The 24760-nt window shown below is 38.6% G+C and overlaps 2 protein-coding genes across 2 annotated transcripts in view; one reads left to right on the forward strand and one right to left on the reverse strand.

The window, feature by feature from the left end:
* The window catches only part of btla (B and T lymphocyte associated), a 252007-nt gene that overhangs the window by 77176 nt on the left and 150071 nt on the right, over positions 1 to 24760 (reverse strand). The gene's annotated exons all lie outside the window — the stretch shown is intronic.
* The window catches only part of LOC144014139 (histone deacetylase 4-like), a 43415-nt gene that overhangs the window by 11575 nt on the left and 7080 nt on the right, over positions 1 to 24760 (forward strand). The window contains exons 3-17 of the mRNA XM_077513713.1: positions 2310 to 2460; positions 3941 to 4064; positions 8082 to 8200; positions 9672 to 9800; positions 10716 to 10825; positions 13069 to 13203; positions 13275 to 13458; positions 14690 to 14925; positions 19370 to 19591; positions 19697 to 19892; positions 20463 to 20596; positions 20679 to 20781; positions 20860 to 20906; positions 21014 to 21121; positions 23960 to 24015. Coding sequence (XP_077369839.1) covers positions 2310 to 2460; positions 3941 to 4064; positions 8082 to 8200; positions 9672 to 9800; positions 10716 to 10825; positions 13069 to 13203; positions 13275 to 13458; positions 14690 to 14925; positions 19370 to 19591; positions 19697 to 19892; positions 20463 to 20596; positions 20679 to 20781; positions 20860 to 20906; positions 21014 to 21121; positions 23960 to 24015 — 2054 coding nt within the window. The remainder of the gene's footprint in view (positions 1 to 2309; positions 2461 to 3940; positions 4065 to 8081; positions 8201 to 9671; positions 9801 to 10715; positions 10826 to 13068; positions 13204 to 13274; positions 13459 to 14689; positions 14926 to 19369; positions 19592 to 19696; positions 19893 to 20462; positions 20597 to 20678; positions 20782 to 20859; positions 20907 to 21013; positions 21122 to 23959; positions 24016 to 24760) is intronic.

Below are 24760 nucleotides of genomic sequence, written 5' to 3' on the forward strand. Positions count from 1 at the left end.
CTTTGGTATGACCCGGCCGGGGGATTGAACCCACGACCTCCCAGTCTCAGGGTGGACACTCTACCACTAGACCACGAAGCTTTTCAACCAAAATCGATAAACCAATAATTTAGAAAGTGCCGATGTAGATAACCGGTAAGTTGATAATTGTCTGCAAAATTAACTTGAAGACAAATATACTTTGGAGTAATACTATAAGTCTAACGTGCAAATTAGTGCTGTCAAAGTTAAAGCGTTAGCGAGATTCAGTCGCGCGCATCATGACATCACAAATTTGTGACACTACCATAGGAAAGGGCAGGGGTTGAGGAGTTGAGCACAATTTGAACCACAACCTCAACAGATGGACCAACATGGCATGTCTATTATTATCGGCTGATTTCTTTATTTTCTATAATTGGTGTAATTGCCGATAATGATTAATTATCGATATATTCTTTCTTCCACTTTACTTCTTGAAGCATGGGCAATGTTGACGGGAGGGCCTTCCGCTTCTGGTAGGGCTGCGAGATCACTCTGGTGGAAGCCAGTAACGCGCAGCCGCTGCCAGCGAGTCCCGTCCTCAATCAGACCCATTCACAGTGTGCACACAAACGCGTACGCACAGCGGCAGTCAGCCATTAACTTGCTCTCAAATGTCTGCAAACACGCAGGTTTGACACATTTACATTTACAGAGGGGGAAATAGCTCGGGCTTTGGCTTGTCTCACAAGTGCCGCCTCACCTTCCTGTCACCCTCAACCAATAATTCACAGATTGAGTTCCTACTTTTGGTTATGTCCTTGGCTCCCCCGCTGCGTTGTGGGTGCCACATGATTGCCAGCCTCAGGTTGTCTGCAACAATGTTTTACAACCTTTATTGAGCCAATGCACTAGTGCTGGCACTGTCGAATATTTTTTGAATCTATTAATCTATTGATTAATCAACTAATCAGATTCATTTTAATTTTGCGTTGAAGTATATTGCAAAAGCATTTTTTTTCTGCAGATTACTGTTTATTAACCAGTGATTGGTATTTTGCATTTGTATAGTGATTTAACTCATTTGCTCCCAAAAATGTATAAATACGTTCTATTTTAAATGTTTTAAGTGTCCCAAAGACATATTTATATGTTTTTTTTATGTTGTTCTTTATGCTAGAGCATACAGAAGGCTTTGACTCAGCCTCTCAACTGCAAAGTACGGTTGAAAAAATGGTAGTTTTTACACAAAGGGCCAGCATTTGGCAGCAGAGTATATGAGATCAGCCAGGACCAGCTCTATTACAATTCTAAATAGATTTGTGAATAATGATGAAACTTAGCTATATTCTAATGCTAATTGCTGTAGAACGGAAACAAATAGAAATATACTTTTTTTTTTCCTGATGAAAGAATATACTTTAATCTTTCTTTTGGTAGGTTCCATGTATTTATAGCAATAGCAGACAATATTCTGTGGACCTTGCAAAATCAGTAAAAATCCAGGAAAACAGCCGGGAGCGAAGGGGATTGCTTCAGTGAAAATTGCTTGGAGTGAATGAGTTAAAAAAATGTGGTGGGGGGGGGGGGGGGGGGGGGGGGTATTGATGTTGTACTATGTTACCAGTTCGGTCATTGTTTTCCAAAGAGTAAATACAGATGCTTGCAAATGTCTTATTTTGATTAAACACAAAAGATAATCACTCTTCTTTCATGAAGGACTACAGAAATCAGGGAACAATTACTGTTGATATGCTGAAATCAGAGATTTTGGACAATTTTAAATTTAAAAAATGGCACCAAACGATTACTCGATTATTCAAATATTTGTTGTTGAATTTGCTAAGTACTTGGCGATTGATGAATTAATTTGGACAGCTCTACAATGCACATATTTCACATTAGGAGTGAAATTATTATACATCAATGTATTTGTAGTAAATAAATAATTTCTGGCCCACCTAAGTGAATTTGGATCATTTCTTGCCAGCACATCTCTCGAGGCTTATATCCACTGTGATAGTGAGTTTTGGTTTGGTTATAAATTCTGATAGCTTCCTGCTGTTATCTGGAAAGATCGATATGTTTTATTTAATTACTGGAGCTAGCTGACAAAGGTTTTTAAGCTTTTCGAAATGCTTCAAAAACCTGCCAGACATTACTTTGGCTAACAACTAAAACACACCACATGCAGCCTACAATGTGGAAGAGGAAAAAATGCACAGTTGAGACTTGTGATGCAACAACATTTGTTTCAAAGATTTGAAACTGGACCAAAACCTTTTTTTTTCTTTCTCTTTGCTAATTTGGATATTGTTTTGTTTTTTGTTTTTCCCCCGTTCTCGCAGCAACAACAGGAACTGCTAGCAATCAAGCACCAACAGGAGCTGTTGGAGCACCAGAGGAAAATGGAAAACCATCGTCTGGAGCAAGAGCTTGAGAAGCAGCAGCGTGAGCAGAAATTGCAGTTGCTGAAGAACAAAGAAAGGGGGCAGGAGAGTAAGTTGTCCTGACCACAAGCCAGCCCTGTCCTGTTACGAATGAATGTAAAAGAGTAGTACTGTCACTATATGAATATTTCTTTAGAATCGATTATTAGATCCATTGTTCCATCGTTAAATTGTCGTAGTGTGGTTTTTCTATATTGTCATGCTAACTATCCATCCATCCATTTTCTGTATCGCGTACTCCTCACAGTGGTCGCCGGTCAGACAAATATTTGCAATATGAATTCACATGTATAACGGAATGTATGGTGTTCCACAGGGTTCAATTCTGGGGCCTCTGTTGTTTTTATTGTACCTGCTGTCCCTGGGTCCCATCTAAAAAAAAAGATGGCAGCGGTTGTTTCAAACTGCTCGATAAATATAACTGCATCATTTGCAATGCCAAGCTGAACAATTCTAGTCCAGAGCAAATAGCCAGCTAGCAAAACTAAAAGAACGCTTCCTTGAGCTTCAAGGAGATGGAGAATACAAGAACACAACACTTTCTCAATTCATAGTAGGGCTGGGCAATTAATCGAAATTCAATTACAATTTCAATTACCTGTATTATACTCCACAATTACAAAATCAGCATAATCGTAAAAAAACAAAAACAAAACATATTAATACTAATTTTTGAGTTTACAAATTGGCAGCTTTTTAAAATTTTAAAATAACCAAATTTAATAATTTAAAGAAGAACTTGCATAATTAGTATTTCAAATAATTTGGTTTGTCTTAATTTTTTATTTTTATTTTTATGTTTAAACATTTTCTTGTTTTGTCCCAAAAAATAAAAGATCATCCTACTGCACAGTGCACATACATGCTGCACTCCAACTTCAACTTTTGCCAACATAAATAAATAAATAAATAAATAAATAAATATATTTGTTCCAAAAGGAATTTACATAATTATGGTGTTTCTATTTTTTTTTTATTAGTCTTAATACAGTTTCTTGTTTTGTACCATTGTTTTTTTCATTATATATATATATATATATAATACATTTTATTTTTTTTCCCCCGCAGTAAAGAAGGTTTAGGTGAATGCGCCTAGGAAATTGGTGGGGTTGAGTACTTCCAACAAGGTTAAGAACCACTAAAGTAGAGAAAGCTGCAAGTGTTTAAAGCGAGTTTCATGCCTCCGTGTTTCCATTTCCGTGCATGTCATTCCATTTCCATTTGACTTGGAGATACTGAATGCAGTCCAGGAGCTGTCAAAGCTGGTGGCCTTGGTGCGAGGCAAGTCCACTTATTAATGCTGGTTGCTGGAAGTGGACAGCAGTCCTTGAGCACTGTTTGTGCACTCAGGATGCCTGGAAAGCGGTGGGGGCCGTATTTGCGTGTGTGTGTTATGTTTGAGACTAAACGTGTGGGTTGTGTTCAAGTTGGCGGTCTCTGAGCACTTTGTAGCACACAATTTTCACATCCACTTTGTTATTGTAATGCACATTTCATACCCTGTGGCTCATTTGTTTGTGTGGCCACAGGTGCTGTGGCGAGTACGGAGGTAAAGATGCGTCTCCAGGAGTTTGTCCTCAACAAAAAAAAGGCCCTGGCCCAGCGGAGCCTCAACCAGGGTGGGCCCCACAATGATGCTCCCTACTGGTACAGGTGAGGAGACGTCATTGTTTCCATGTATATACAGTGCGTATTGAAAATCTATACACATCTGTTTAAATGCCAGGTTGTGATATGAAACAAAATTGACACCAAGATAAATAATTTGAGAATTTTCCAACTGAAAAAAATAAAGCATTTAGAGAGAGGGGAAATAAAAACAAACAGCTTCATGTGTGCACACTTGCTGTGTTCAAATTGAACCATTAACATTCAAACTCATGTTAACTCATTGACTGGCAGCCATTTTGACTGAAGCAAACCCCTTCGCTCCTGGCTGTATTACTGGATTTTGACTGATTTTGCAAGGCCCACAGAATATTGTCTTCTATTGCTATAAAAACATGGAACCTATCAAAATAAAGATTAAAGTCTCTTCTTTCATCAAGAAGAAAAAAGTATGTTTCTATCTGTTTCCATTTTGCAGCAATTAGCATTAGAATGGAGATACGTTTCATCATTATTCACAAATCTGTTTAGGACTGTGGGGAAATCAAGCTTGTTTTAATATGGCCGTGGTTGATCTCTTATACTCAGGTTATCACCTCCTGGCCGTTTTTGTAATTACTGCCATTTTTTTCACCTGTTCTCGGTATTTGAGAGGCTGGTTCAAAGCCTTCTGTATGCTCTAGCATAAAACAAACAAACAAAAAAAACAACAACGTATAAATATGTCTTTGGGACGCTTAATACATTTAAAGTATAACATTTTTATGTTTTTTTTGGGGAGCAAATAAGATAAATGGGAGTCAGCACACAAAATTGCCAAATGCATTTCAGATGTTCTAGTAGGCTTTACGGACATCTTTCGAGCAGAAGCTGAAAGGTTTTGTGCTAATGCTAACTGTTATTTTGAACCAGAGGTGGACTGGCCATCTGGCATATAGGGCAGATGCCCGGTGGGCCAGCCTCTTTTGAGGCCGATGCAGTGCTTTATTTTTATATAATTATTTTACCCCAAGAGACTGGCCCATAATTTAGAGGGACCAGTCCATTAATCGATTTTGAATATAGATAGCAAACTGAAACATCATCAATAACCATCAGTGAGAGTCGGAGTCCAACCCTGTTTTGAACTCTTCGTAATTCCCTCCACCTTGACTAAGGCCCCAGTTCCAAATGAAGAAAAACAGTCCTAGAAAATTATGCTGCAACCAACCATGCTTCACTCTAGATATGTTGTTTTGGTGTCTGCCCAAACATAACCGTCGGTAATAGAGCAAACCGTAACACATTTTCCAACATGTGTTAGGGAGATTTCAAGTGTGTTTTGGCAAAATGTTGACCGTAACCTCAAACGTTTTGGTCATAATGCTAAAAAGAGCCAAAGCGCAAACACGACATTGCTTATCACTAAAAGAACATACAGTGAAGTATCGTAGTATCATTCCTTGCTTGGGGCTGTGTTTCTTCAACCGGAACTGGGGCCTTAAACAAGATGGAGAGAATTATTAACTGTTCTAAGTCGCAGGCAGTGTTAGCACAAAACCTTCAGGCTTCTGCTAGAAATGAAACAAACATGTCCAAAAATCTGCACTAGAACATCTGAAATTCCTGCTGACTGCCGTTTTAACATGAGTTTCAGTAATTGGTTAATTCTGAACACGGCCACAATCCCCAGCTATAGAGGGTGTGCACACTTTTACAAGCATATCATCTGAAAGCTTCTGCTTCAGTGTGTTGCCGAGAGATGTATGGAGTGAGGCTATTAAAAAAATAAAAAAAAGTGAACAAACACGTGAGCGCAGGTTATTGGAACCTGATGATAGGGGCTTTTAACTTTGATGCTCGTCCCCGAGTCTTTATTGTATAGCATCTGTGAAGCTCTTTGCAGGTGTGTACACTTTGCCATTTCCTCTCATTGCACGCGTGACATGATTCTAATCAGCGCAGATAACGTTATTTAACTTATGACTGGTTCTGAGTAGGAGTGTGACGATATATCGATATTGCGATAAATCGTGATGCTTTGTCTCCCGATAGATTTTCGCTACGCCTACGGCAAGTATCAAGTTAATATACAGCCAGTATAACGGCTCCATTGTTCATTACTTATTGAGCAATTACTTGGCGGGCCACTCGGTGGAGCGCCTCATAAGCGTGGCGGGGAAATGTGCGGAAGTATTCAAGCGAAGAAGACTCGCGAGCTTACTTGTACTTGTGTAAGACGTTTATCTGTCCAGCAACTGACTCCGTTTTGCATACGTTTCTATATGAAATGTGTATTATATCTTCAATTTTAAAGTTTTAAAACATATTTTATGTTTCAATCGATTCAATATGTGGCCATATCGATATTTAAACATCAATTTTTGATGGAAATATTCAACAAAAACTCTTACTTAGGGTTAGGGTTCATACTTTAAGCATGGAAGAATGTTATATTGATAGAACATTAAGCCTTAATATTTTATTTGAATGTTGTTCAAATATGAAACAGATTGCAACCTTTTTGTTAAATACAGTGTTGTTTCAGTTAAATATATTATCATACAAATCTTACAGTGGACATGTACAAGGTTAGTGACTAGTATTTTCTAAAGTGCACCTGTTTACACCAGCAGGATTACACATTTTCTTTTATTGGAATGTATTCATTTACTTTATTAATGAAATAAGTCAAACGATATAAAGAAGGGGTAGGACTAGATAAGTTTTTAACTTGTTCCTACTCCCTTTGAACATGTAAACCATTATGAATGATTGCAAGGTTTATATGTTTATATGTTCAATAAATAAACAAAGAAACAACATTTGAATAAAAAAATAATAATTGCAATAATCAATTTACACATTCGTATCGGGATTAATTGGTATCAAATCAAATCGTGACCTATGAATCGTGTTACGGATTAAACACCCCAAAGTAATTTCATTTATTTGCAATGTTATACAAAAAAATGGTGTCACAGCTTATAAAATGAAACAATTGACTATGCGACTGACTGATTGACATGTTGCATGTTTGCACAGATTTGTTCATAGAAAGTTGTGTCTGACATTTGTAGTTGTTGAAAAAGTAAAATACACTAAAGTACTCACTGTGATTAAGACACCAGTTTTAATATTGTGTTTTCTGATGGTACATTGAAAAAATATCCAATTGAAAAAAATATCAGTTTATGTCTAGAGTAGTTGTATCGTAGATTATCATGGATTTATGACCTGAGCGATATATCGATGATCGTGGTATCATCATATCGTGAGATAATCGTTACCTTGAGCCTCGTATTGCTTATCATATCGAGGTACCCAGAGGATTCCACCCATAGTTCTGAGTAAGGCCCGTCCGATATGCATTTTTTTTTTTTAGGCCGATGCCGATAACGATTTTTGACAAGATAAAAATACCGATTACAGATTTAACTGCTGATTATTTATTAAAAAATATATATAATGCATAAAATTAACCCCTTATACAATTCCTTGTCAATGGGTGCCACTTACACACAAACGATTCTCTGCTTTGAATGACAAATCCGTATCAAAAATTTTGTGACGAATTTGTGCCTTTGAGTAGTATTATCTCATCTGTGGTTATGCGTTCCCACAAGATTTGTGTGTGGATATTCGTTATTTGAAGGAAAAACACTCCCAAAGTCGATGCTAACTTCCTGCTAGCATTTGCCAACTTCCTGTTAGCGCTAGGCTAATGATGTTTTAAAAACAAAGCATGTTTTGTTTTTAAATGAACAGTTGATGTCATTCTTAACGTTGTGTGTTTAGTTTTACAGTTAACTCCAGCTGTGGTGTCATTAAATAGCTTAAAGGACGCTTGGGGACAACAGAATAACCTGAATAAGATACGCTGCACACCTGCTAGTTGCTAATGCTACGCAAGCAAAATAGTGCATTCAGAGTACTTTCACAACTTTGGAAACTTCGGTTTCCTTTCGATAACGTTTTAAGGGGGACATAATCAGCCCAATTGGCCAATGTTTGAAGGCCAGTAATCGGCCGATTAATCGGTCTGGCCCTAATTCTGAGTTACTTTTTTTTTTTCTGCCATAGAAAAACTCAACACAGCTCTCTGGACCAGAGCTCACCTCCGCAGACTGTTATGTCCGCGTACAATCACCCTGTGCTGGGCGTCTACAATCCACGGGATGACTTCCCACTTCGGAAAACAGGTGTGAGACGCACACACACACACGTGCAATGATTCAAAGCCACAATAGCGCTCCCGTATGTGTTTCCCAATTTGTCCTTTTCGAGATCAGTGGAAGCAGGTTCTCTGTATGCCACGACACCATTCAAATTTCAATACTATAACCTGAGAAATGGGAAATGGCAGTTGTTAATAGTCCAATATGTGCAAGCACATTACGGATCGCACCCGGGGGCAGCAAACATCACTTGATGTTGTCGCGTTGTGCTTTTTTTGAAAGAAGATGCAAGGCGTGCTGCGCTTGTCTTTTCACTGACGAGCGACTTGCCTGAGTCAGAAGGCAGACAACTTCATAGCGTCACTTAAGAACATCGACAGCCTTGTACAGGAGTGTGACCTCGCAGTGACACCTCTCTACGTGGGTGTCACTTCATTTCACTTCAGAGGCTCATTTTAAACAGTGGCTGTTTTTTTTGTTTGTTTGTTTGTTTTAGATGAGGAATAAACAAGCATGCTGCAAGAGTCAGTTTCTAATTTGAGTGTTAAATGGCAAGTTTTCGCTATAATTCTGATATATATATATATATATATATATATATATATATATATATATATATATATATATGTGTATATATGTGTATATATGTATATGTGTATATATGTATATATATATATATATATATATGTGTATATATGTATATGTGTATATATGTATGTGTATATATGTATATGTATATGTGTATATATATATATATATATATATATATATATATATATATATATATATATATATATATATATATATATATAGGAAAAAATCACCACCATACATTAACAGAAGCCCAGAGGTGTAGATTGAGGAGGAGTTCATGGGTAAAAATTCTGTATTTAAATAGTGCATTTTCCTGAGTGAAAACGGAAGACTGTGCCTTTAAGTGTTATTAGTAATTGTAGGTATTTAATGCGACCTGTACTATTTGAACTCTATGTGTAACCTGTGTAACCCAATTCTGTGGTCAATTTTGGTAGTTTCTGGTTGCATGTCTTTAGGTTTAGTTTTCCCTTTGATGACTAAAAACAATTGAATTCATCAAATGGTGGCTTTTTCGAAGGGCATAGTAACAGTGCCGAGGTGACATGCTTTTTCTCTCCTTTCTGTCTCCATTCAAATACATACATTCTGACAACTCATACAAAAGAGCAAAAAAATAAAAGCCTCTCAAATTTGAGCCACCTGCCTTTCAGCTACATCGTCTTTTGGAAATTGGATCACAATTTGCCTTGTCTAGAAAACATCTAAATAGGAGGTATTCTACACAAATAAGTAGTGGCATGAGAGTGCAGTTACCAAATGGGTTTGATAACAAAGTAAACCCAGAAACTACAGTATACAGCTCAGGAGATTACACATGTACTGCTTATTTCAATAAAGAGAGACAAACCAGTAGCACTCATACACTTTTTTTTTTTCTTTTTTAAATGTGTCCTTTCAGCCTCCGAACCCAACTTGAAGCTGCGTTCCAGGCTGAAGCAGAAGGTGAGCGAGCGGCGGAGCAGTCCGCTCCTCCGTCGTCGAGACAGCCCCATCACCTCTGCAAAAAAGCGCTCTCTCGACATGGCAGGTAGCCCCCAACTCGACACGCTTTCCATCACGTTTCATTTCAAATCAGTGGATATTTTTTTTGTGGACTGGATATGAAGAAAATATTAATTACGATTATTTTGGTAATACAGGAGTGAATCCTCGAGTTGACATAATGCGTTTTGACTTAAAATGGTTACACCCGGTCCGCCATTTTGGCCCCATCCGCCATTTTTGCTCCTCGTCCACTATTTCGCCCTTAATTTAGCCCTAGCGCTTGTGCAATTGTGGGAGTATCGTTGCTTTTTTCCGCCCTCTATTTCCCACATCAATAAGAAAGCTACGTCATTTATCAATGTTGGTCCAGCCAAAAGAAAAGCAATTACCATGGAAACGAAGCTAGACATAAAAAGATCACAGAAAGGACACACTGACAAACATCGGCAAAAACTTGGGCCAAGTCGGACAGCATCTTATTTATTTTTTTTGTTTGAATGTATTTTTGTTTTTTTTATGCAAATTATTTTGATGTAAATATTGACTTTAATGGGAGAAATTCGACTTAAGTCGAAATTCGGGTTACATTGCTAAGCATAGGAACGGAAATCCGACGTAACTCAAGGACTCTCTGTAATTGAAATCACAATTATTTTTTTGGTACAAAAGAAAATGTTCAAACATAAAAAAAAAAACATTAAGACAAATAAAATTCTTTGGATGAAACCAAATTTATTAAGTTATTATTTTTTAATTTTAAGAAAGTGCAGATGTATAAATTTAAACAACTCAAAATTAGTATTATTTTTTTTTTTAATTTTTAAAATGATTTTTACGATTATGCTGAGTCTGTAATTGTTTAGTGTAATAATTGAAATATTGAATGTTAATTGCACAGTCCTAACCGGATACATTCAATGCTTTTTGTTTTGTTTTTAAATGTGTGTGCCGGATGCAGATTCCGCATGTAGCAGTGCCCCGGGCTCGGGCCCGAGCTCCCCGAACAACAGTTCCAACAACATCCCCAATGAAAACGGCATCACTGTGTCAGTCTCCAACAGCAAAGAGGTAATTGACACTCACATCAAAGCTTCATATTCTGCCCGATTAGTTTGGTTGGCATCTTTTGTGCTGGAGCTGAGCTCCAGGTAATTGTTATTGGCTTTTAAAGCCAGCCGCCTGTGCGCGTGTGCGTGAATGCAAAGAGCGAATGCTCTTCAGATGACGAATCAGCAGAGGAGGACCTGTGAGGAGCCTGCAAGGTTCTATTTGTGGCAGCCATTAGGAGCACTAGTGGCGTGGAGGAGGCTTGTGAACATCACAGCTCTCTAATGCCGTCTCTTTGCCATCATCTCCACGTCTTCGAGTCCAGACTTGCACATTTGCCACTTCAATCATAACCGTTGTCAAAAGATTATTATTATTATTATTATTATTATTATTATTATTATTATTATTATTATTATTATTATTATTATTATTATTATTATTATTACTATAGACCAGCTATTGTTTTGTTTTGATTTTTTTCTGCTTTGGTGAATGATAGACTCATGAAGAATATGTCTAAATTTGCCCAAATTATTCTTTAACTATGTCTAGACAAAAGCGAAGCTGTCGAAAACAAAGTCTGGACACTCTTTGAACTCACTGCAATGCTCTGACATGAGTTAAACCCACGTCGTATGCTTTATGGACGCCATTTTGTCATCTAAGGTCCTCATTCTCAATCTTCAACTTTTTATTATTATTATTATTTTTTTAATTTTTTATTTTTTATTTTATTTAATTTTTTTACTTTATTGACCATATAAACATTTAAATAAACATCAGGTACAAAAAGAGATTATTTTTCTTCTTTCACATAATTTTCGTAAAAAGAAAACGAGTAAGCGAAAGGATTATGTTATGTTTTGTTTTTATCTCCGATAGTTGCTCCATTCATTTTAGTCTAAGACAATATCATTTCGTCGGGCAACAGTGTTCTCATTTCCATTCAATTTGGTACATTAACCAATTTTACCTTACCAACAGTGTTTGTTGTATGACTTCACTAAATAAAACACACCTGAGAGAATTTTATAAAATCAATAAATAAATAAAAAAGCATATGAAAACCATTTAACAACACATTTTAGCTTCTGTAGCTATCAACTGGGGCATCTCCCCTTTAAAATCAAACAAAATTTCAAAAGTTTATTAAATTTGTCCACCTCCAGTCTCAAAGTAAATGTTAATTTTTCCATCCCATATTAGTTGTTTTGCATCACCTTCTTCATCCACTTTCTGGTCATCGCTGTTTTACTTGTCACCATCGTTATTTTATGCATATATTGCTCTCTAAATCTGGTCAAAACTATTCCAGGTTTCCCCAGGTGTAATGCTTTGAATGTAGATGGAAAATCTACCAAAAATATTTTATGCATGTGTTTCTTAAGATCACACATCAGTAACTGTGAATAGAGGGGTACCCCCAAAACACAGAAAGTGGAAGAAAACATTTTTATTTGTAAAACCTTTTTTTTTCTCCAGTGTTATGAGAGAGAGAAATTCTGTCAATATTTTATCCGTAAAATTATTTAGGCTTTTGCATATCTCAAAAATGTTTATTAATTAGTAGTCCCCTAGCCTAACCTCACCTTTTTTTTTTCTTTTTTTTTTAAACGTCGTTATTTTTTAGTATATAGATGACAGGGTGCTGAATAATGGATGGCAGACCACAAATGCCCCCTGAGTTGTACTTTTGTTTTTTTTTTGTTTTTTATAAAAACTCCACAAACATTCAATTCAAAACCAAATTTTACGGAAGCAGTAACTAGTTAAATGGTTTAATTTATTAATGACAATAATACATAATAATCACTTAAGTGTTACACAAACTGAGATGAAAATATTTTCATGATTCTAATTCAATAATTGTAAGTATACAGTAAATTAAAAAGATTCTGAATGGTCATAAAGTCAGATCTTTCATTAAATGTAAGAAAATACTTTTAATTCACGTGAACAGTAAATTTCAAGTAAACAATAAGATACAAAAAATGGCCTTTAAAATTCTATTTTATGGGGAAAAATAATAAAATAATCGATTCATGGTTTTATAAATCGATATGAGCCTCAAAAATGAAAATCGATTTGATAATGATTTTTTTTTAAACCCAGCCCTATTCACTAGTGAATAGTTCACAAAATATGGATCTACAGTAGATGAAATCTTTTGAAGCCTTAAAACTCTTGCCTCCTTTATTTTTATTGTATTTTATTTTTATTTTTTTTCTGCCCTCTGAGTGTTTGTTTGAATGTTTTTCCAGGCATCCATGAGCCAGCGGGTGTGCAGTGGTGCTGAGCGGGGCTCTATCAGCCAGCTATCCCTCTACACGTCACCATCCTTGCCAAACATCACCCTGGGCTTGCCTGCCACCGCCACCGCCACCGCCGCATCCAATGTAAGAAGCTGGCTTTGCCATAACAGACTGGAGATGTATCAACAACGTAAACACGTTTTTTCCTCTGTCAGGTGACATCTGCTCAGCAAGATGGCAGTCTGCAGCCAGCGCTCTCCCTCAGCCCTCCTTTCCTCTCAGGTGGCCACTTGGCACCCTACCTGGCTGAAGCGGCAGCAGGCACAGGCGGCCACAGTCCGCTGCTCCAGCACATGGTACTCATGGAGCAGACTCCTGCGCAGAGCCCCCTGGTGACAGGTAAGAAAAGTCACCATAGGCCAGTTAATTGAGAGGAAAATAGTAATGAAATGACTGGAGAGAGTGGAGGGTCCGCAGTGTATCTGTTTACTCTCACAGAGGTCCATTTATTACGACGGCATATTAGGGCCATCCAACCCACGACTCCTGTAAAAAAAAAAAAACCCTGAGCTGGTCACGAACCGGGTACCTGCTGCTTACAGGGCGAGCACACTAACTACACCATTTGTTCAGTTAGGTGGAGCAGCGCGAAAGTTTTACATGTAGTTTACGCAAGTGTCAGCCAGAACCTGGGATTTTAAGACGGCCAATTTCATTGCACTTTGGCATTGCAAATGTGAATGTTAATTGATTGCTTTGAATTCATTTGGGCAGAATGTTTACTGATAAAGGCTAATTTTGTCACTATCCCATCGAGGTCTCAGAGAAAGTGGGCGTGCGTTTAGTCCACAGAGGCGGTGCACCTTATGACATAACAGAGTGACAACAGCTTGTTTTCTCAGGTTGGGAGGGGCTGGTGCTTGGAGAGCTGAATGACCTAGAATTTCTCATAGAGGGACGAATGGAGGAAAACACCACTTTGGGGATGCTTTTTGGGGAGGAATTAGCATTTTAACACGGCAAAAAGCTCCAAAAAGTTGATTTTTCACATTGCTATCCCTTTAACCACCAATGAATCCTCACGTTATATAGCTACTGGCATATACACGTGCTTATGACCTCCCTTTTTTGTCTGCATGTGCAATGAGAGAACGGACATTAGCACAGCCACCGGTTTAGCATAGCGTAGCATTTTGGCAGCATTTGCAGTTAACAGCCACTAATGTGCACAAAGACATACGTGCTCGTAGAGAAACTTCAAATCAGACATATGCACATGCATCCTGGGCAGAGAGGGAATTTTTACTTCTCAGTTTAGTCAGCAAAAAGCAATTAGCAAACATGTTAATGAAAAAATATGAAATGGAAAACAATTTCCCGAGTATATGTGTGTCAGAATCTCCGAAAAAGCAACTAAGATGTTCATTTTTTTCTCATTGTGTCATCACTATAAAAGAGCTGCAGTCTGGCAGCCCAGATGGTCGTTTTTTTATTTTTTTATTTTTTTTATTTTTATTATTACATCTGCTAACCCATATTAAGTCTGACTTTTGGAAGACGACAAATATGTGTTGTCGTATTTTTATGGCCCCGTCACTAATGCGCCCGTCTTCTCTGGCTGGCCCCCAAGGTGTCAGTGGCTTGTCCATGTCGCCGGCAGCCTCCATGGCCAAGCTGCAGCGCCAGCACCGACCTCTGGGTCGCACCCAGTCGGCGCCGCTGCCTCAAGGGAGCGCCGCTCAAGCCCATGCCCAGGCGCTGGCTCTACAACAGCTGGTGGTCCAGCAGCAGCACCAACAGTTCCTGGAGAAGCACAAGCAGCAGTTCCAGCAGCAGCAACAGCAGCAGCAGCTTCAGTTCAACAAAGTAAGACAGGAGACGGCAGAGATAATAAAAGTGATCAGAGAGTGCGGATGTCGACCGAGGTTTTCACATTTGCTACTTGTGAAATCAATGGCTTTGATATGGGATCTTAACTCATTTGCTCCCAAAAACGTGTAAATACGTTCTATCTTGAATTTTTCAAGTGTCTCAAGGACGTATTTGTACTTGATTTTTTTTTTTATGCTAGAGCATACAGGAGGCTTTGATGCAGCCTCTCTACTACTGAGAATGGTTGAAGCAATTGTAGTTATTACAAAATCGGCCAGCAGGTGGCAGCAGAGTATAAGAGATTTGAGTTGAGATACTTTAAAGCTAATTGCTACAAAACAGAAACAGATAGAAATATACTTTTTTTGCCTCATTAAAGAAGAGACTCTAATCTTTCTTTTGGTAGGTTCCATGTTTTTATAGCAATAGAAGAAAATATTCTGGGGGCCTTGCAAAATCAGTCAAAATCCAGGAAAACAGCCGGGGGCGAAGGAGGTTGCTTCAGTGAAAATGGCTGTGAGTGAATTGAGTTAATAGCTAAAAAGAAGAAAAGTCAGCTGGGATAAGCTGCAGGCTCAGCACATCTACGACCCAAGTTGAGTTATTATAGTTTTGGAATTTTCATTTTAGTTAGCTTTTATTTCATTTTGTTTTTTAAAATTAAGTTAGTTTTAGTTAGTTTTCAGGGTGGTTCTGATAGCTTTTGTTATTTAATTTAATAAATGCTTTTTTTTTTCCTTTTTTTTTTTTTTTTTAAAATAATGTGCATTATGTTAGGGTTTGCGGGGGATTGTGGACCCAAGTGGAGGGAGGCAAAGAAAATGTGGTAGGGGTGCTCTTAAACATGTTTTTAATTTTAACTTAAACAATGTGAAACACAAAATTCAAAACAACGCTCGGAGTAAACTTACTATTCGAAAACTAAACAGACAGAACAGACAGGCGCAGGAAACGAGGTGTGACACGGACAGGACAACAACAACAAAGACTGGACAAGGACTGATCGACAGCAGGGAACTAAATACATATACTAACGAGATAACAAGAGACACCTGGACAGGACACACGTGCCTTGGGGAGCTGATTGGATAAACACAAGGGAACTGGAAAACGAGCACAGGAGGACATGATAAAACTTGACGAGACATTGACAGAAAAGGAAACAAGGAAAACATGACCAAAAAAACCCAAACCAAAAACCAGACCATAACACATTAATTGTGCCTAATATTTAAAAAACACCATGGGAGCGACATCATCTGAAAGTGCTTTTCTGTTGGCTGCTGCTCGATGACATCACTTCTGTGTGACACCTTCAAACGTCTTTATTCCCGGTTAACTCTTTTACTGCCACACGTTATCAAAGAAAAACTTTGATATGACAGAGGCTTTGATCATTGACAAAAAAGAGATACAACGCTTCCCTCGCCTGGCCATAGTTTAGAGTGTTTTAGATTCCACAACCCATTGACCAGGCAGCGCTGCAACTAGACATTGCACTGAGAAAAAAAAAAAAATTGTTGACGTTATTTAACGTTTATGGCAATATACGTGGTGATTTTACAGATCGTTATTAAACGTTTTTGGCAGTCAAAGAGTTAATATCAAAATAAATCTACTTAAAATCACATTTAAAATCATCCACAAAGGCTCATGCATTAAATTAATTACCAAAGACTAAAACGAGGGACATTATTTGCTACAATTATAGGTAGTTTTAGTTTTGTAGACATAAAATGTAGTTTATTTTTTTATTTTTTTTACATTTTATTTTGTATATATTTTTTATTTGTATGTTGTTTTTTTCTAAATTTTCTTTGAATTTTAGTTTTTTCATTAATTTTAGTTAACTAAAATAACCTTGATTGGGGTGCACCTTTTTTCAGCGTTTTCGGCACAATTGCCCTCGTGATATTAAACTCAGCCTCGACCTTAACTCTGCGGCAGCTGTGCGGCATTATTAAGATTGCAAATTTGGTTGTTTTTTCCATTCAGCTCAACAATTATTTCGAGAGCACCTTAAGCCCGTATCTCACTCAGCTTGCGAGGCTGCGCGCGTGTAGCAACTGTTGCCTTTTCGTCCGGCTTCGTTCAATGTTGCAAAACGTTGCAAAGACACAAACTGAGAAATTTTGAGCATGTTCAAAATCTGATGGCGTTTACATCCGTTAACATCCTTCCTTATTGTTCATTAAAAATAAATAAATAAATAAATAAATAAATAAATGTGCACTAGGAGTTGAACACAAAATATAAACAAATAAAGTCAGGATAAGTTCTGGAGCTAGTGTTATTTAGTGTAGGTAGCTGTGTGTGTCTATATTTGTTAGCATGCTCTTGATTTACACATTTCTTGTCCAAGTTTTTTTTTTTTTTTTTTTTTTTTTTTTTTTTGATGAGTAGGTGGAAGAAAATTTGAGCTAAGACAGAGCACGTGTGTATTTGTGTGTGTGTGTGTGTGTGTGTGTGTGTGTGTGTGTGTGTGTGCATCAGCGTTCCACGTCCATATGGCTATGACCAAGTTTCTATGGGCTGCGAGGTAAGGGTTGGTTGCCATGGTAACAGAGCAAAAGCTTGTGCCTCGTACGTCCACGGTGGAAGCGAGCAGATGTGGCTCTGGTAGCCAAATCTATCGGAAGTGGGCGGATGAATCGAGGGATTTTCTCTCCTCTCGCTCTTGCGCTCCCCATTGGCTGCTTTCCGCGCGACTAGTTTGTGACACAGCAGAAACTGGTTTGACAGGAAGTCATGGTGTTGGGGTCTGCCGGTCTGGTGGGTCGAGTTTGGCCTGTCAGAATCCTATGATGTCAATGTTGCCCCCTGGTGACAAGGGAGGGCAAGGCTCGTGAATTTAGGAAATTTGGACGATTGCGTGCTTGCTTGTAGCTGACATTTAAAAACACCCTGAAAAATCTCTTCTGCTCTGATTGTAATACGCACACATTCACATAATACAACGACTAATAAGTGAGTAATGATCAGCTGAATCTCTGCTCTGTGAACATCGGGCCCCAGACGTAGTTGTCCTTCAACCATATCAAATACAGGGCTGGGTATCAATTCAAATTTCCTCAATCGATTCAATTTCAAGTCACAAGAGTTCAGTTTGATTCGATCAATTATTCTTAAATATCAAGGACATGATAAAAACGACACAAATATTAGAAATTAAAGGGATACTTGATTCATTAAGCCATTTTGAGGGGTAAAAAGTTCCTATTCTGTTTATAATTAATGTGTTAACGTCATTATTTTTCATGTACAATGAATACTTTTAAAAATTATTTTTTCCTCTTGCTGTCGACTGATGACGACATCACCTGTGCTGAGGAAGTAGGTAACAACCAATCGTGGCTCACCTGTTTCCTGGGGTTGGTCAGCAAACTGAGCCATGATTACTACTTCCTCAGCACAGGTGATGTCATCATCAGGCAGCAGCAAGTAGAAAAATTACTTTCTAAAGGTACTAATTGTACATGAAAACTAATGAAGTTACCGCATTAATTATCGACAAAATATTAACTTTTTGCTGCTGAAAATGGCTCAATGAGTCAAGTATCCCTTTAATTTCTAATATTTGTGTCGTATCCCTGTAAATTTTATGGAGGCAATAACTGGTTAAAAATGATTTGGTTTATTAATGGGAGCAACGTGTGTTATATTCACCTAAGTGTTACACAAACATAACATATTTTCATAATTCGAATTCAATAATTGTCAATAAATTATCAATTAAAAATATTCTTAATGGTCTGAAGGTGCAATAAGTCAGGTTTTTCATAAATGTAAGAAAATACATTGAAATACATGTGAAGTGCTGAGAAAACGATAAGATACACAAAATATTGGCCTTTAAAATTCTATTTTCTTAGGAATTTATGAGAAAAGAGATTATTAAAATAATTGATTCATGGTTTTGTGCATCAAAATCAGGTTCGAAAACGAACATCGATTCGATAATGATTATTCGATTTTATTTATTTATTTATTTATTTTAAACTCAGCCCTAATAAAATAGTTCCTCGACATACGCGTTTAATTCATTCTGTAGTCTTGCTTGTATGTAAGAGGATTTATTTTTCCATCAATGTTTATATTTGTAAGAACTGATTGTATTTCTTATTTGGGACTTTAAGTAAGTTAAGTATTGGCGGAGGGATATATGTTGATGAAGTAAATGTGTAAAGGTTTAAGATGGTTATGACATGTGAGCGTCAAGTGAATTGAGCTTCACTGCCTCCATACAAAGCTTGTACCACAAATGTTTTGCTTGCAAAATAGCTTGTATCTCAAATAATCTGGCGTCTCGAGTCACTTGGATCTCAAGGCGCAGCTGAACTCGCATTCCATTAAAAGAGAGACATTTGAGACGATTTGCGTAAAAGAGCATTCAATTTGAAGTGCATCCGTTTCGATCCCGCCCTCTGCGTGCCCGCAGTTGATAGCCAAGCCCAGCGAGTCGCCCGTGGGCCGCCAGCACCAGAGCCACCCGGAGGAAACGGAGGAGGAGCTGAGAGAGCACCAAGATGTCGGCGCGCTGCCGCTCGGGGTCACCATCAAGCAGGAGCCTCCCGACCCGCACGAGCTCCAGGAGGAAGCGCTGCAGCAGCAGCACCGGGAGCGGGAGAGGCAGGCCGAGCAGGAGCTTCTCTTCAGACAGGTACGATGATGTCGGGGCCAATTTGGATGAAGGGACGTCAACGCAGTAAGCGAAACTTGCGCTCCAATCATGACAACCGTGATTGATTTGTGTGCATGTGAGCAGCAGGCCCTGTTGTTGGAGCAGCAACGAATTCACCAGCTGAGAAACTATCAAGCTTCCATGGAAGCTGCCGGGCTGTCCGTCTCCTTCCCAGGACACCGCCCGCTGTCGCGGGCCCAGTCGTCCCCAGCTTCGGCCTCGCCCTTCTCCATCAGCGTCCCAACAAACGATCCGCCCATCAAGCCTCGCTTTACCACAGGTCAGCCCCAAACGCTCTGCTTTTCCGGTGGGACGGAATGGAGTACAAATATGTTGTTACTTGGGGTGATTAGTCGATATATTGCCATATTACAGCACGCAATTCTCGTATCGGTTCAATATGCAGCCAAATTGATGTTTTAAACATCAATTTTTTATGTAAATATTCAACAAAATGTCTTACTTAGGGTTAGGGTTCACACTTTAAGCATGGAAGAACTTAATATTTTATTTCAATGCTGTTCAAACATGAAACAGATTGCAACCTGTTTGTCAAATAGTGTCTCACACTTCTAAGCCTGAAGTTTCAGATAAATAAATATATTTTCATACAAGTCATACAGTGTACATGTACAAGTTTACGAATTAGTATTTTCTAAATTTGAGTTAAAAAAAAAATTCAACGTATAGATTCGTATCAGCATTAATCGGTATAAAATCGTGACCTATGTGATACAGATAGATTCGCCACATGTACCTTTACATCTACTCTCTCTCTCGCTCTCCCCCCTCCCGCTCTCTCTCTCTCTCTCTCCTTCTCCTTCTCCCTCTCCCTCCGTGTCTCCTCCAGGTCTGGTGTATGATTCTCTAATGCAGAAGCACCAGTGCATGTGCGGCAACACCAACAGTCACCCAGAGCACGCGGGCCGGATCCAGAGCATTTGGTCCCGCTTGCAGGAAACCGGACTCAGGGCGCAGTGCGAGGTAGTATATCCCCGCGTTTCTTCATTTACATCCAAGTTGTTAAGGCGCACAGCGTTTGATTTGTGTGTGTGTGTGCGTGTAGTGCATCCGTGGGAGAAAGGCCACTCTAGAAGAACTGCAGACGGTTCACTCTGAAGCCCACGTCCTGCTGTATGGAACCAACCCGCTCAGACAGAAGCTCGATTGTAAGCGCGCACGCGCACACGCAGGGTAACTCGGCTCTTCATTTACTTGACCTGACTTCATTTCTTCCCGCTCGCCAGGTTCAATCACGCCCATGTTCGTGCGGCTACCGTGCGGCGGGGTGGGCGTAAGTGGCGTCTGACATGAGATGTGAAAACGCGAATGAAACAGAATCCAGTCAAGCCCGTTGATACCGTGTGGGTGTTTTCTTTTTTTTTTGTTTTTTTTTTCCAGGTGGACAGTGACACCATCTGGAATGAGGTCCACTCGTCCAGCGCCGCTCGCCTCGCCGTCGGCTCCGTTGTGGAGCTCGTCTTCAAAGTGGCCACTGGGGAGTTGAAGGTATCGTCAACGTCGTCGTATTATCACCTGAAAATGTTATTCTTCACTTTGGGTACATACTGGCCTGGAAGAAAATAGTAATTGTGTCAGAAGTACAATTTGTTGTAAGATGAGCTTGAAATGTTAGTTTTTCAATCATAGTTTTTGGTCTGTCAACGGTTTCAACCAGGGATGAACCGAGGTTAATTTAGTTAATTAGAACGAACAGAAAAATGAAAACTAGCATTCAAAAAGCATATTCGTTAACGAAATAAAATAAAAACGAATATGCTTTTTAAAAAATAAGCAAAAATATCCTTCGTTTAGTCTTTGGTAATTAATTTAATGCATGAGCCTTTGGGGATAATTTTAAGTGTGATTTTAAGTAGATTTATTTTGATATTAACCCGGAATAAAGACGTTTGAAAGTGTCACACACAAGTGATGTCATCTAGCAGCTGCCAATAGAAAAGCACCTTCAAATGAAGTCGCTCCCGTCGTGTTTTTTAATTATTACGCACGAGTAATACACATTTTTTTTAAATTAAAACTAATACTAAAACTAATTCAAACTAAACTAAAACTAAGCATTTATTAAATAACTAAAACTAATACAAACTAAGAGAACCACCCTGAAATCTAATTAAAACTAACTTAAAAAAAAAAAAAAAAAAAAAAAATCAAAACTAACTAAATTAAAACATTCCAAACTCTAATAACCCTGGGATGAACCAATACGGATACCAGAATATTTGAATTGTCACTTTTTTTTCTTCTATATTTTAAAATTATTTTTACCCAACTTTCCTTGTGTGTTTTTCTTGTACTAAAAGTATGTTAACATTTATCAGTGTTCTTTGAAGAATCTTTTGGGTTTGGATTGTATTTTGTTTTTTTCCCCCTAATGCATAAATTAGGAGGCATAAATTATATGCGGATTTTCGCCTTTTGCCGGCCCAATCTGGTCCCTATCCGCCGCAAATAGCAATACACACAGGAATATGACATAACAAAAGTCATGGGCATGTAATTTTTTTCCTACATTGCGAAAAACACTTTAGATTCAAATGACGTCAAAAACAGGAGACTGGAGCCCAATTCACACTGACTACGGAACGGCTGCGGTGCGTTTTCCGTACGGCGGCCGTACGGACGGGGCAAGGACTGCAATTCACACCGCGTGCGTTGCCTGTCCGGAAATCTAGTCCCGACAGACCACGAGATCACGTGGGGTTCACGCTGGCGAGTTGAGTTCACCCAATATCAACCGTGTATATAGAGTCCTATTTGTAAACAATAGCCAAGCTGGCCTGTTGTCACATCGAAATCTGCTCCCGATAGACCACAAGATCACGTAGGGTTCAAGCTGGAGAGTTGAGTTCACCCGATAACAACAGCGTATAGTCCTATGTATAAACAATAGCCACGCTTGCCTGTTGTCACATCGATATGCTTTTTGGACATTATTTCTGGGACTTCTACCATGGCTCTTCTACCATGGGTAAGTACATTTTGCATTTAAATATTGTCAGTTTGTCGTGTTTAATTTATTCTGAGCTCATTTTTGGTCTTAAATGTCCGACTAATGTCATGCTATGCAGCTAGCTAGCTTCCCTCCCCAAAAAAACGAGTTCGCAAACGGTTTTATTTTGGAATATACCGGATTTACCTTAATGTGAGACGCTCAATTTCGTGTCCGGCTCGTGTAATTTCTTCAGCTTCATGAAAATCCGCATGCGGTGTCCGGAAGAAATAGAACGCTTGCAGAAACCTTCCGCATCACCGCAGTCGTTCCGCACCGCAGATGCACCTCACCGAAGCTGGTGTGTATTAACACGTAGACTTAAATGCGTTCTATCGCCGTACGGAGAACGCACCGCAGCCATTCCGCTGTCAGTGTGAATTGGGCTTGAGGCACTCAGAGTAGTTGTGAATAAAAGGCCTTTATTTGAACAAGGCCAGTTGCTTGACAAATTGCCTACGCATTTCGGCCTTTGTCGGCCTTCGTCAGGGAAATTTTTTCCGATCAACTGGCCATGTTAAAATAAAGACCTTTTATTCATGAGTGCCTCAACCTTCTGTTTTTTGAAGTTCTTTGCTGAACCTTCCACTGAAGAACACCAAAGAAACATTTTTGAAAAGAACCCAACACATCCTAAGTAGCACTCCTGCGCTTATATTCAAGTGATGCGCAAGTTGCAAAGATTTTTTGTTTGTTTCCTTTCATCAAATCTATTGCCTGCATGCAACACACCGCGTTCACTTTCAACATGGGCCACCTTGTACTCGGACTCTGTCTGGGGGGGAAAAAATGGCATTGGTTCAATTACTTGTGGGGTTTTTTATTTTTATTTTTTTTGCTATTCGTGGCCGAGCTTGTCACATTACTGTATTTTTCACTAAATCCATTTCCTGCCAACTCATTCACTGCCAGTCATTATAGAAAATTTTTACATTTCCAATACTCACGTGATATTACATTCAATAATTATATATAAACCGAATCTACCAAATAACAGAATAGACTCCCTACTTTTTGTCCCGTCCCGTTCTTTTATAATTGACAGCAGAAAAATGTAGGTTTGCCAAAATACAGCCATTTCTCCCATGGACTCTGAAACTGTGTTTATTTCCTATAAAATGGGGCAATGATGTCATCTACCGGTGGTTGGGCATCAGTAAAGTTGTTTCCAAGTTTGACATTTACAGTGGAGCATGCTCAGATTCGCCCCCATTTAGCACCGCTCTAAAAAATACAATTGACAAGTATACTTGTCAAAGGCAGTGAATGAGTTAAAGCACATTCCAAACTGTATTTTGTGGTTGATGGCTTGTTGTTCCTCTCATTCATTTCCCCAGAACGGTTTTGCTGTGGTGCGACCTCCAGGACACCACGCAGAGGAAAGCACTCCCATGTAAGGCCACACAACTGTCACCGCACTCAGTAGGACACTACAAATACTAGTGACATATTATCTTGGACAGAAATGACACATTTTTCAGTTGTTATTACATTCCTACGCCAATTTCTATTTTTCCTTCTCTTTAACTCTTTTACTGGAGACGCTATCCAAAAAGACAACCCTTTAAGTGCCAGCCGATTTCGAGCATTTTCGCTCATCTTTCAAGGCAAACAGAATATTGTGTGCTATGATTACGTAAACATGGTGGATACCATATGAAAGATTGAATTCCATTCTCTCATTAGAAAAAAAAGTATGATTCTACCATATTCCGTTATTTAGTATTCACCATTTGAAAATAGGTCTTTTGAGTGACACCAAGCTATCATGGAAAAAAAATAAGAAAACAAGGTTTTTGTGAAAAGATACTTTTTCTGCACAACAGTGACTTTGACACTCATATATTTTATTTTTTGGTTTAGTGACACTGTGAATTAGATTTAATGGGACTAAGGCTTTGATCATTCACAACATCCTTGAAAACGTATTTCCTAAAATCCATCATGTTGCCATGACATTTGATCCACGGGATACCATTGAAAACAGATAAAATACTGCCATCTGCTGGCCATAGTGAGTGTTTTTTTTTTCAGCTTATTCATGAAACCAGAGCTTCCCAAGACGTTTCACTGCCCATTTAGAAAAAAAAAAAAAAAAGGAAAAAAAAAACATAGTTGACATCAATTATCGTTATTGG

The sequence above is a fragment of the Festucalex cinctus genome, chromosome 2 (assembly GCF_051991245.1).
Source record: "Festucalex cinctus isolate MCC-2025b chromosome 2, RoL_Fcin_1.0, whole genome shotgun sequence".
Lineage (NCBI taxonomy): Eukaryota > Metazoa > Chordata > Actinopteri > Syngnathiformes > Syngnathidae > Festucalex > Festucalex cinctus.